The sequence below is a fragment of the Palaemon carinicauda genome, chromosome 10 (assembly GCF_036898095.1).
Source record: "Palaemon carinicauda isolate YSFRI2023 chromosome 10, ASM3689809v2, whole genome shotgun sequence".
In the NCBI taxonomy this organism is placed as follows: domain Eukaryota; kingdom Metazoa; phylum Arthropoda; class Malacostraca; order Decapoda; family Palaemonidae; genus Palaemon; species Palaemon carinicauda.
Window position 1 is genome coordinate 15,473,358 of NC_090734.1, and position 14,560 is coordinate 15,487,917.

A 14,560-nucleotide genomic window follows, 5' to 3' on the forward strand; every position below is an offset into this window, starting at 1 on the left:
TAGCTCCTGATAGATGTTCTGGTCTTGTTGAGTACCCTCCTCATCAGGCAGAACGGGGGAAAGGCGTAAACGTTGATGTTGTCCAACCGTTGTTGGAAAGCATCTTGCCCGAGAGCCTTGGGGTCCGGGACTGGAGAACAATACAGTGAGAGCCTGAAGTTCAGGGCCGTTGTGAAGAGGTCCACAGTCGGAGAACCACATAAAGTCAGGACTTTGTTAGCTACTAGATGATCCAAAGACCACTCGGTACTCACTATTTGAGATGCTCTGCTCAGGTTGTCGGCGAGCACATTCCTTTTGCCAGGAATGAAGCGTGCCGATAGTGGTATCAAGGGGATTTCGGCCCATCTCAGTGTGTCTACTGCTAGATGGGATAGCTGCTGCGAAAAAGTACCTCCTTGCTTGTTGATGTAAGCCACTACTGTGGCGTTGTCGCTCATCACCACCACTGAGTGGCCTGCCAGGAACTGTTGGAACTGTAGAAGGGCCAGAAAGACGGCCTTCATCTCTAAGAGATTTATGTGGAGGTACTTTTCTGACTCTGACCAGAGGCCTGACGTCATGTGGTGCAGCACGTCGGGCCCCACCCTTTTTATGAAGCGTCTGACAACAGCATCAAATCCGGGGGGAGGACGAGAAGGTCCACTCCCTTTCGTAGATTCTTGTCTGTCACCCACCACTGGAGGTCTGTCAGTTCCGCTGATCCCATGGGGATCCGGATGTCCGGGCAGTTGTGAGCTTGATTCCACCAGGACTTGAGTTGCCACTGGAGGGATCTCTCATCCTGAGGCGACCATTGGGAACTAGACGGGCCAGCGATGAATGGTGACCGAGGAGACGTAACCATGTTTGGGCTGGAAGTTCTTCTCGTCTGAGAAAAGGTCTTGCGACCTTTCTCAGTCTTGTTATCCTGTCGTCTGATGGGAAGGCTTTGTGGAGATTGGTGTCTATGATCAAGCCTAAGTATACCAGTCTCTGTGTAGGAAGCAGAGATGACGTCTCAGAAGTTTGTCTCGGTGTTGAAGAAGGGTTGACACCGAGTCTGCGAGGATTAGCCAGTCGTCCAGATAACGGATGCCAATCCTGTGTTCCCAAGATGACACTAGGGCAAACACTGGTGAAAACTTGATGTTCTGTGGAAAGACCAAAGCACAGCACCTTGAACTGGTACTTTCTGTTGTCTAGGCTGAATCTTAAGTACTTCCTTAAGGCGGATGGACTAGGATCTGGAAGTATGCGTCCTTTAGGTCCAGTGTACACATGAAGACTTGAGGTCTTACTGCTAGTCTGACCGTATCTACCGTCTCCCTGCTGAACGGAGTTTGTTTGACAAACTTGTTCAGGGCTAAGAGGTCGATGACTGGTCTCCAGCCTCCAGACGCCTTTCTTACAAGAAAGAGTTGATTGAAGAAGCCTGGGGACCCGTCAAGGACCTCTTGGAGAGCGCCCTTCTTCAACAGTGCTTGCCCCCTTGCCGATCCCATGGCAAGGGAGTCTAATGACACTGGATTCCTGGTCAGGGGAGGTAGAGATGTTATGAACGGGATGCGATATCCTAGATGGATCATGGAGATTGTCCAGGAATCGGCCCCCGAGTTGCTTCCACCTGTCTAAGCAACTTTGTAGGCATCACCTCCGGTGGAAATGCAGGGGGAGTGCCTATCCTAGCGTTTGTGGCCTCGGCTGCTCCCTCTAGGATTCTTTCCTCCCCTGGAGAACTTTTTGCCTGGGCTTAGACACCACTGTCTTCGCTGCTGTTTTCGTCGTCGCTGTCATGGTTGGACGGGACTGCTGGGGTGCTGGAAGTTTATAGGGCTTAGTTGTTAAAGCCCTATGGAGGAGGGAGTCTCGATGAGACTTCCTCCACTTCTCAGCAGCAAGTTCCATGTCCTTAGGCTCAAACAGATGGGCCCCCTCTAGGGAGGAATGTCTGAGCCTATTTATCTCGACGCTTGGGATTTCCTGGACTTTGTAGATGAAGTCTTCTACTAGTTCTTCTTCAGAGGTCGTTGCAAAGACTCAGTGAAGATAAGGCTGGGGAAAAGGAATAACTTTAACCTCGTCTTCTCTGGAGTCGTGCAGGTCAAGGATGACGCTCTCTCGGGGGAAGACCACAATAATACTACCAAGTGATATGTCCTTAGCACCTTCTGGGATTGGCAGACTTGGAAAGAAAGAAGGGGGCACCCGTTCCCTTCCCATTTGACAGCGTCTTCCAATGCAGCAACAGCGATGATAAAGGAAAACTAACTTCCTTAGGGTCACCACATCACGTCTGGGTACGTAGCCTTAATGTATACCATAGTTCCTCCAGTAATATGATATTTTAATTATAAAATAAATTTTTGAATATACTTACCCGGTGAATATATAGCTGCAACTCTGTTGCTCGACAGACAAAAAACTGTACAAAAAAACTCGCCAGCGATCGCTATACAGGTTGCGGGTGTGCTCATCAGCGCCAACTGTCGGCCAGATACCAAACTCCATGTAAACAAAGACTCAATTTTCTCCTCATCCCACTGCGTCTCTATTGGGGAGGAAGGGAGGGTCGTTTAATTTATATTCACCGGGTAAGTATATTCAAAAATTTATTTTATAATTAAAATATCATTTTTAAATATTTAACTTAGCCGGTAAATATATAGCTGATTCACACCCAGGGTGGTGGGTAGAGACCAGTTAAATATGTTTACATCTTATGAGCTAAGAGTTTTTATTTCATTTTAGAAGTTATCAAAATAACAAAAACAAAATAAATAGGTACCTGGTAAGGAAGTCGACTTAGACGATTACTCTGCCTTATAAGTACGTCTTCCTTACGGAGCCTCGCGATCCTCTTAGGATGCTGACAGACCCCTAGGAGCTGAAGTATCAAGGGCTGCAACCCATACAACAGGACCTCATCAAACCCCTAATCTGGGCGCTCTCAAGAAATGATTTTGACCACCCGCCAAATCAACCAGGATGCGAAAGGCTTCTTAGCCTTCCGGACAACCCATAAAAAACAACATTTCAAGAGACAGATTAAAAGGATATGGAATTAGGGAATTGTAGTGGTTGAGACCTCACCCACTACTGCACTCGCTGCTACGAATGGTCCCAGTGTGTAGCAGTTCTCGTAAAGAGACTGGACACCTTTCAAGTAAAATGACGCGAACACTGACTTGCTTTTCCAATAGGTTGCGTCCATTATACTTTGCAGAGATATATTTTGCTTAAAGGCCACGGAAGTTGTTACAGCTCTAACTTCGTGCGTCTTCACCTTAAGCAAAGTTCGGTCTTCCTCACTCAGATGTGAATGAGCTTCTCGTATTAATAATCTGATAAAGTCTGACCAAGCATTCTTTGACATAGGCAAGGATGGTTTCTTAACTGAACACCATAAAGCTTCAGATTGGCCTCGTAAAGGTTTAGTACGCTTTAAATAGAACTTAATAGCTCTAACAGGGCATAAGACTCTTTCTAGTTCATTGCCTACAATCTCCGATAAGCTGGGAATATCGAAAGATTTAGGCCAAGGCCGAGAAGGCAGCTCATTTTTGGCTAGAAAACCAAGTTGCAGCGAACAAGTGGCTTTTTCCGACGAAAATCCGATGTTCTTGCTGAAGGCATGAATCTCACTGACTCTTTTAGCCGAGGCTAAGCATACCAGGAAAAGAGTCTTAAGAGTGAGATCTTTCAGGGAGGCTGATTGTAACGGCTCCAACCTGTCTGACATGAGGAATCTTAGTACCACGTCTAAATTCCATCCAGGGGTAGCCAAACGACGCTCCTTGGTGGTCTCAAAAGACTTAAGGAGGTCTTGCAGATCTTTATGTTGGAAAGATCTAAGCCTCTATGCCGGAAGACCGATGCCAACATGCTTCTGTAGCCCTTGATAGTGGGAGCTGAAAGGGATCGTCCTTTTCTCAGGTATAAGAGAAAATCAGCTATTTGAGCTACAGAGGTACTGGTCGAGGATACAGAAACTGACTTGCACCAGTCTCGGAAGACTTCCCACTTCGATTGGTAGACTCTAATGGAAGACGCTCTCCTTGCTCTAGCAATCGCACTGGCTGCCTCCTTCGAAAAGCCTCTAGCTCTCGAGAGTCTTTCGATAGTCTGAAGGCAGTCAGACGAAGAGCGGAGGCTTTGGAGTACCTTCTTTACGTGTGGCTGACGTAGAAGGTCTACCCTTAGAGGAAGACTTCTGGGAACGTCTACTAACCATCGAAGTATCTCGGTGAACCATTCTCTCGCGGGCCAGAGGGGAGCAACTAACGTCAACCTTGTCCCTTCGTGAGAGGCGAACTTCTGCAGTACCTTGTTGACAATCTTGAACGGTGGGAATGCGTAGAGATCCAGATGTGACCAATCTAGGAGGAAAGCATCTATATGTATTGCTGCTGGGTCCGGGACTGGAGAGCAATAGATTGGAAGCCTCTTGGTCAGCGAGGTTGCAAAGAGATCTATGGATGGTTTACCCCAAGTGGCCCAAAGTCTCTTGCACACATCCTTGTGGAGGGTCCATTCGGTTGGAATTACTTGCCCTTTTCGACTGAGACAATCTGCTATGACGTTCAAGTCGCCTTGGATGAACCTCGTTACTAGGGAGATGTCTTGACCTTTTGACCAGAAGAGCAGGTCCCTTGCGATCTCGTACAACGTCAGTGAGTGGGTACCTCCTTGTTTGGAGATGTATGCCAAGGCCGTGGTGTTGTCCGAGTTTACTTCCACCACTTTGCCTCGAAGGAGATACTCGAAGCTTTTCAAGGCCAGATGAACTGCCAACAGCTCCTTGCAGTTGATATGCATGCTCCTCTGACTCGAGTTCCACAGACCTGAGCATTCCCGACCGTCCAGTGCCGCGCCCCAGCCCAAGTGCGATGCGTCCGAGAAGAGAACATGGTGGGGAGTCTGAACAGCCAGGGGAAGACCCTCTCTTAGGTTGATATTGTCCTTCCACCAAGTCAGACAAGACTTTATCTTTCCGGAAATTGGGATCGAGACCGCTTCTAGCGTCTTGTCCTTTTTCCAGTGAAAAGCCAGATGGTATTGAAGAGGACGGAGGTGTAGTCTTCCTAGTGATACAAACTGTTCCAGGGATGACAGCGTCCCCACCAGACTCATCCACAGCCTGACTGAGCAGCGTTCCTTCTTCAGCATCTTCTGGATGGATAGCAGGGCTTGATCTATTCTGGGGGCTGATCGTCTTGTTGTTCAGCAACGTCCTCATCAGATAGTTCCTCATCCGAAAACTGATGAGGAAACGGCAACGGAGTGGGCAACGTCTGGCTCGCTGAGTCCGGTCGCACTGGTGCATGCGTGACGGAGCCGGACGCAACGTCATAGAATTGCTGCACAGTCTGTGAACTGTCAACAACCATGGGTGCGCGAGGAAGCACAGCGTCCACCCGAGACTGTCTAGACCGTCTGGGTTGTGCAGTCAACACCATACCGGGTTGCTGAGGTTGAGGCACCGCGTCAAAACAAGTCACCTCTAATGGTTGTTGAACGTCCTGAACGTCAACAACCACCTCCGAGCGTCGCTTAACGTCAACGTGCGGCTGGCAACCCACACTGGGTCGCATCGGTGGAGGAACCACCTCAACTGGTAGACGCGAGAAGGTTACCTCAGCGTCAACAGGACGCACAACCGACCGGTTGGAAGGTTGTTGGCCAGAAGGTTCGGCAGCAACCTTCTCCGCATTAAAGTCCTCTATCAAGGACGCAAGCTTGGACTGCATGTCTTGCAGCAAAGCCCATTTAGGGTCTACGGGAGCAGGTGCGGCAACAGACGGGGTTAGCGACTGAGGCGGTACCGCTTTCCATCCCTGAAAGCCTTGTTTATGCATGACATAATTGTACAGCAAAAACTTCAAAGGCTCGAAAACAGCTGTGAAGTTGACCTGTAAAAAACTTGGAGCGTCTCCTAGCCAGGCGCCAGGGAGAGTCTACGAGATTTGAGAAGTATATCTGGGCAGAGGCAGGAACTCCCAAGCCGAGAACTTCTCTCGTGTCATATCAGACTCTCGCTCTATAAGCCAGCAGACGTAAAGCTCTCTAGGAGAGCGAGAGAGCACTAGCTTATAAACTACGGCTTCGAAGTAGCTAGGCCTAGTGTAAGCTCTGACGTTTAGGCGAACGAGGAGCAGCAGTTACAAAAAGATCCGGAAAAAGATCCTTAAAAATCAGCATGATTTAATTAAAGTCCATAGAGGGCTAAGCAGCTTTAGGCTCCTCTCCGTCTGACAGAGTCCTCAAGGGAATATCAGTAGGAGGGGGAACAGCAACTTCCTCATCTAAAGGAACCTTGTCCGATAAAAGCCGAGTCTCAAGCAAGGGAGAGACCTACCGTGGTGGCAATGCTTTACAAGCAGTCCACACACACTGGTGCATTAGTAGCGGACCAGGACGCAACGTCATGTAACTGCTTGACAGTCTGTGAACTGTCAACAACTGAACTGTCAACAACAACAGGTGCGTGAGGACGCACAGCGTCCACTCGAGACTGCTTTGACTGCCTAGACTGAGCAGTCAAAACAACTCTAGAATGCGGAGGTTGACGCACAGCGTCAAAACAAGTCAACTCCGATTGTTAGCGAACGTCCTGAACGTCAACAGGAGCATCAGCAAGTGGCCTAACGTCCAAATGTGGCTGAAAATCCACACGAGACCGCATCGAGTGTGGTACTAAACAACCTGACTGACGTGACTTAGCTACGCCAACGTCAACAGGATGCACAAAGGAACGTTAGGTTGGCTGAAAGCCAGGATATCGATGAGATAAACGGCTAGACTCAACGGACTAATCGGCAGAATAGTCTTCCATAAGGGAGGCAAGCATATTCTGTATGTCTTGCCGTACAACCCATAAAGGATCAACGGAAATGGTTGCGGTAAGAGACGAGGGTAACGTCTGTGACCGCAACACTTTGCCAACAAAAAAGACTCTCGGAGTCTGTGTTACGCTTTTGTTAGGCGGCGAGCAGTTTTCCGATGACTGCATAGGGTCAGAGCTGTCCTAATGGCTGCAACCAGGACGCTGGACCTGTCCTGAAAGGACTGACTTTCGCTTAAGGGTCTCGAAACCTTGTTACAGGTTTCTTATGCGAAAAGCCTTCGGATGACGAGGAGAAAAACGTCTCTCTCGCCTTATGGTAGGGGAGATCTTGGTAAGATACACCCGATACCATAGAGGGAAACGTCTGTTCGCTGATCAAGGCCTCTCGAACCCATAAGCCGTTCGACATTACTTCTCCCCTGGGCTTGGGAGCTTGCAAGAGGTCCCGGACTAGGTGAACGACAGGCACGAACAGACGAACCCTCGGACGCAACACTGTAACACTTTGCGCAATATCACTTTATCACTACGATTTTCTGTTTTGCACTTATTTCACTGAAATCGAAACTTTTACTGATTTCTACCTGAAGCACGCAATTCTACCCTCATCAAAAGGTAGTAAATGCGAAATCAGGCGTATAATGCAAGCACATTAATACCAGCAAAAAAACAGTAAACATCTTTGAGATAAAAAAAATTCAGTGGTTGGGGAAGAGAATAAACACTAGTTCATTCAAAACTACGTTTTCAATCTCTCACCGTACATTGCCTGGGGACGAGAATAAAACTAAAAACGTTTTATCCTTTCTCCCCGTACAGAGACTAGGGACGAGAGTAACTCGAGAACAACGTTACTCGCTTGAACGGAACGTTTTCTCTCCTCTCTCTCCCTCCGTCTCTATCTCTCTCTCTCTTTCTCTCTTGATTTCGCACCTAAGAGAAGAGCCCAATTACGTTTCGTCAAAAAAACATGTTATTTGACCAAAGGAAAAAACTGAAAGGTTTTTCAATTAAAAAGTTCCTTTAAAATAGAATTTAAAACATTTAAGCTTTGAAAGAAGAATGAACAAAACGTCAGAATCGATTTACTCTTTCTGCAAAGTGAAACCGTGATACACTCTCTCTCTATCGTAACGATAGAGCGCCAACTGCGTAGCATAATTAAACTAAACGTTAGTTCATCTTTGAAAACAGTACGAAGACTATTCAAAGAAATTCTTTCATAAAATATTTCATTTAAAAAGTTTTAAATCCTTAGCTCTTTAAAAGCTATTTACGACTTAGAGGGCTCAACGTTGATTAACTTCGGTTTCCAAGTTAGGACCGCCTACTCTCAGGAAAGGTCGCATATAAACAAAACATTAAAATTTATTTTTTATGTTTATTATAAATGGAAAGTTAATCGAAGAGGAAAATCTATAATTAATTTATAACGTGATAAGATAATTACTAAAAGCCTAAACACACTTCCGTCTAAGGGAAGGGTCGGCCATTTAAAAGTCAAAGAAAGTCCATACTCTCTTTGTCACCAAAAATTAAATCTATCCAAAACGAGTTCAAGATTTAAGATGAAGATAAAACACCTGCACTGCGAAAGCTCAAACCAGAATATAGTACTTCACCAAAGATGATGGGAAAAACTCCAGGTTTCAACAGCGAGTAAAGTACGTCTTGTCGACACGTCGACAAAGAGAAAATTGAGTCTTTGTTTACATGGAGTTTGGTATCTGGCCGACAGTTGGCGCTGATGAGCACACCCGCAACCTGTATAGCGATCGCTGGCGAGTTTTTTTGTACAGTTTTTTGTCTGTCGAGCAACAGAGTTGCAGCTATATATTCACCGGCTAAGTTAAATATTTAAAAAGTAAATTTTCATATACAGTAATGCCTTCTGTAAGTCGGTTCAACATCCATCAGTTCCAACTTTACAATACTTATCCTTAAATACTAAGAACAAAAATTAAATCTAATTTACATAATTTTATAGCACCTTATGTTGGTCTCCTTAATTAAGTAATGTACTTAACTTCATATACGCAGCCTATCTGGTTTTTATAACATAACAGGTTGTAAGTACTTTTTCATGTTCAGAACATGTAAAGTATATGGAACCTGTAAGTCACTTTATAGGGCAAAAATCCAACCTCAGTCAAAAATCGACACAATTAATGGTGTACTGTAGGGCTGGGTATTACTGAACATGTGCAATAATGACATTTTTTAAGTTGCATCAATCAAACTTGAGACATGACACATGGCTTCATGGAAAAATGGGGTACATTAGATTTGCAGAAAAAATGAGCAAGTTGTAAAAACTGTAAAGGTATCTAAAATTCTGGGAGACTTGTTTAAGAGATGGCCTGCCATAATCGACTTCAACAACTTATGCCGGGCTGTTTGAATCATAGATATTTCCATTACAGAATAAATTGCAACCAAGAAAAGTTCATACTAATTACATTCACAACCGATTAAAAAATGTCAAGCAGTGCTGAAAACTTCAACAGTATGATGCCTCTTTTACACAGCCTTCTCCTGCAAAACATCGAGTATAAATTGCATATAACCCATTTCATTTCCACTCTTACATTTATAATTCTAAATTGCAGGTGTCTGTTAATTTATATGGAAAAAAAATAAAATACCTGTCTATATGCAAGGCGAACTTCTCCAAAGGTGCCTTCTCCCAATTTCTTGGTCATCGTATAATGTTGAGTGAGTTCAACTGGGTATTTTGCGTCATCATTTTTTACACAATCGTGAAACACAAATACTGAAATAATAAAATTTTGATTAAATGTTACCACTCGTTAACATCCTTTATAAAACTACTTGCAAAAATGACAGCAAACATACTTTCTATACACTCCTAGTAAATCAGGCATTTTATCAACAACACTACAGTACTTTGAATGTGTATTTGTAACCAACACAATTCTTGCATAATTAACTTTGAATATCAAAACAAAAATTATGCTAGAATAAACAGCATATAATTAATGTGTGATTCAAAGAAAGACAAGAAGGTTAATTTTAACTCATAAAACCAAGCCACACAGTATATCATTCTTCAAAATATTGTACTGTACAACAGTATATTGTGCATATATATGTCTCAACCACCCTGACTCAAATACAGTACTATATTTCAAAACTGATGGACTGTACGATGAAAGTATCTCTTAAATTGAGATGTTATCATTCATTCATCAAAAATCTGATAGCTATAATTCCATCTTCAAACAAAGACACAATGTGCATACATTGTAAAAAATACTTGGTATACAGGAAAACAATACTCAAGATACCTATTAAATACATTACTCGGAAAACAAGAAAGCACTCATTCTTAACTATGGACCAACAATTTCTATAAAAAATGAGAGTAAGAAATTAAAAGCCATAACTAACTACAGTATTGTACAAGCTAGCAAGCCAATCAGAAATGGTGTTCATACAATCTTGATAAATCTCCTGAGATTTTCATTCTAATTTCAGTAGCAAAGCAATGTAAAGTTTGAGAAATTAAACAAAATTTATAGTGACCATACTATAATCAAGCAAATGTGGATAAGTAAAATGTGATAAGTGGTTTCATACTATTTTAAATCTTTGAAAAAAATAGTAGTGAACGGTACTCAGTAGTCAGTACCTTGTAGAGCAAAAATAGAAATTACCCTTTCTGGTTGGATGTGCCAGAGCTATTTCATCATTATTCTGGAGGATTTTCTTCTTCCCTCTGCCTACTAACTGCTGGTTAACAAATGTGCCATTGCATGAAAGATCTTCTAGGACAACAAATACCTCAGCAGCAGACTTCCTTTCTCGGCTGATCCTGTACAGTGCACAAATGAATTATAAACTACCAATATATAAAGTATTTCATTAACCAAAAAATAATTACAGTACAATGAAAAACAGAAAGAATGAAATTATTATCACTGATTTCATAAAACCTTTCAATATTAGGTCGTTCATTGCTGAATAAGAAAAAAAAATGTAAATCTAAACATAAAATTTACTATTTAAATACTTACCTGGTAGTCATACTTTCATCATCACACCCCTTGGCTTACCAACCCTTAACGAAAAAAGAAAATATTCTACCTTGCTCTCATCCTACTTCCCCCACCCATGTGATGACCAGTAGACCTGATAGGTGGCACAATGAGGTGAGCACACAACAGACCAATACTCCATAGGAACTTTACATATTTGAAATCAAAGCTGATGGAGAAAGATATCGAATATAGTAACTAATTTCAAAATTAAATCACACTCAAACCAATTTAATACATCCTATCTTATAAACCTTATCAATGTTCCATATTTGCCTTGAATATGGAATGCTTAGTCAAAACCCCTACCATACTACCCTCTAGTTTTCACAAACAAAATGAGATAAAACTATATGGTCATTACCTTCCTTGTTTGTATGCTGACCATAAAAAACTCAAATATCCTATGCACTACCATTGGTCTAAAGCAAAAACATCCTAAGCACTATACTGTACAAGATTTAATTATATAATGTTCTGTGAATTTGATTTGACACTTCACTAATCTGTAACTACATATTCAATTACTATGTATACTGTCTGAACATTGACTTTTGGTCAAGAAACATAGAAGGAGAGAATAAAGTATCTGAGCTGACCTGTTCTACTCACAGACTCCAATTGCACTTGTCAACCTGGATTCAGGTAACTGAAGGCACAGATAGAGAAGAATCTTATAACCACAAACATATAAGCTACATTTATTCAAGTACAGTACATTAATTGTTCCTCCTGCCTGATCAAAAACGAGAATCAATAATTACCTGTGACACTATCTCTATTACTGAGAGGAAGAGGCTTAGAGAAAGGAGAACATTTACTATGGTATAAAGAAAGCAAGTCTATGTGTGATCGCTTCAAACTGAGTTCTGTTAGAACCCTATTCTACAACAATACTGATCTAATACGAATTCACCATGGGTACTAAAATAAGATATGAAATCAGAGAACTTCTGCATACCTGAGAATGCCCCAATGTTAGCCGACCCCATCTGTTCCTTTTGATTCAACACAAAGTTGGTATATTGTTTAATAATTACCATTACAAAACCATTAAAAATGAGCGCATGCATATATATGGATGTGTGAACCACATCAAGTGAATTTCCATCATTTATCATGGGAAAAACTGTTTAAATGTAAGAGCATTTTCGTTAACAAGCTCGCTCCGAGAATGGATTAAATTTGTAAACTGAAGTATTGTACGATGAATAGATTCCTATGGTTATCCTTAAATAATGCAGAAAGTTTGAAAAAGGCATTAGACACTGCAATTTGTCACAGCAATGGCAATGGGAAGTTAACTCTGCATGTATGCTAAAGAAAACATAAATTGTAGAACTCCTATCATGCTCCATACAAATACAGTACTGTATGAAATTGATGGGAAAACTCATGCAGTTATTGGTGTGAATGCTTATGCTGTCATTAAGCAATTAAGGACTTTACTCATTTATTCTTATATTAAGTACATTTAATTTACTTGTATATTTCAATTCAAGCTTTTTTTGAGGGATTTCTCATTAATGGCCATTCATAGTAAAGATATCTCTAAGGACTTTACTCATTCATTCTTATGCTATGTAAATTTAATTTACTTATATACTGTGTATTTCAATGCATCTCTCTCTCTCTCTCTCTCTCTCTCTCTCTCTCTCTCTCTCTCTCTCTCTCTCTCTCTCTCTCTCTCTCTCTCTTTCTCATTAAAATTTTAGATTTGTTCCTACAAAAATAAAAACCATCATCCTTTAACAAAAGACCTATCATAAGGTGGGAATAAGTCCCTATAACCAAACTGGCTGGTTTACTTGCACTGGAAATGTCAACACACTTTAGTTCTGTGCAGGAGGAAAAGTGATGTCTGCTGCCAACCTTCCAACAACCTGAAACCTGAGCATGATGTTGCAGGTGTCAGGCTAGGTCCCTGCCAGGGGACTGGTAGGTAGTCGTGAGAAATGATATTTTAATTATAAAATAAATTTTTGAATATACTTACCCGGTGAATATATAATAGCTGCAACTCTGTTGCTCGACAGACACATACATAAAAAACTCGCGAGCGATCGCTATGCAGGTTGCGGGTGTGCCCACCAGCGCCAACTGTCGGCCAGATACCACTCTCGATGTAAAATAAACCTTCAATTTCTTCTCATCCCACTGCGTCTCTATTGGGGAGGAAGGGAGGGTCGTTTAATTTATATATTCACCGGGTAAGTATATTCAAAAATTTATTTTATAATTAAAATATTTTTAAATATTTAACTTAGCCGGTGAATATATAATAGCTGATTCACACCCAAGGAGGTGGGTAGAGACCAGAGTTAAATATGTTTACATCGTATAAGCTAAGAGTTTTTTCATTTTGACAGTTATCAATATAACAAAACCAAAATAAATAGGTACCTGGTAAGGAAGTCGACTTAGACGATTACTCTGCCTTGTAAGTACGTCTTCCTTACGGAGCCCAGCGATCCTCTTAGGATGCTGACAGACTCCCAGGAGCTGAAGTATCAAGGGCTGCAACCCATACAACAGGACCTCATCAAACCCCTAATCTGGGCGCTCTCAAGAAATGACTTTGACCACCCGCCAAATCAACCAGGATGCGAAAGGCTTCTTAGCCTTCCGGACAACCCATAAAACAACATTAAAAAACATTTCAAGAGACAGATTAAAAGGATATGGAATTAGGGAATTGTAGTGGTTGAGCCCTCACCCACTACTGCACTCGCTGCTACGAATGGTCCCAGTGTGTAGCAGTTCTCGTAAAGAGTCTGGACATCTTTCAAGTAAAATGATGCGAACACTGACTTGCTTCTCCAATAGGTTGCGTCCATGATACTTTGCAGAGATCTATTTTGCTTAAAGGCCACGGAAGTTGCTACAGCTCTAAACTCGTGCGTCTTAACCTTAAGCAAAGATTGGTCTTCCTCACTCAAGTGTGAATGAGCTTCTCGTATTAACAATCTGATAAAATATGACAAAGCATTCTTTGACATAGGCAAGGATGGTTTCTTAACCGAACACCACAACGCTTCAGATTGGCCTCGTAAAGGTTTAGTACGAGTTAAGTAGAACTTAAGAGCTCTAACAGGGCATAATACTCTTTCTAGTTCATTGCCTACGATCTCCGATAAGCTAGGAATATCGAAAGATTTAGGCCAAGGACGAGAAGGTAGCTCATTTTTGGCTAGGAAACCAAGCTGCAGAGAACAAGTAGCTTTTTCTGACGAAAACCCGATGTTCTTGCTGAAGGCATGAAGCTCACTGACTCTTTTAGCCGAGGCTAAGCATACCAGGAAAAGAGTCTTAAGAGCGAGATCTTTCAGGGAGGCTGAATGTAAAGGCTCAAACCTGTCTGACATGAGGAATCTTAGGACCACGTCTAAATTCCAACCAGGTGTAGCCAAACGACGTTCCTTAGAGGTCTCAAAAGACTTAAGGAGGTCTTGCAGATCTTTATTGTTGGAAAGATCTAAGCCTCTATGCCGGAAGACCGAGGCCAACATGCTTCTGTAACCCTTGATCGTAGGAGCTGAAAGGGATCGTACTTTTCTCAGGTATAAGAGAAAATCAGCTATTTGGGCTACAGAGGTACTGGACAAGGATACGGAAACTGACTTGCACCAGTCTCGGAAGACTTCCCACTTCGATTGGTAAACTCTAATTGTAGACG

The 14,560-nt window shown here is 42.4% G+C and overlaps 1 protein-coding gene across 1 annotated transcript in view; it reads right to left on the reverse strand.

The window, feature by feature from the left end:
• LOC137648601 (serine/threonine-protein kinase Chk2-like) overlaps positions 1–14,560 on the reverse strand; it is a 110,002-nt gene that overhangs the window by 15,310 nt on the left and 80,132 nt on the right. Inside the window, exons 4-5 of the mRNA XM_068381521.1 lie at positions 10,504–10,661; positions 9,472–9,599 (exon numbers count right to left, since the gene is read on the reverse strand). Coding sequence (XP_068237622.1) covers positions 9,472–9,599; positions 10,504–10,661 — 286 coding nt within the window. The remainder of the gene's footprint in view (positions 1–9,471; positions 9,600–10,503; positions 10,662–14,560) is intronic.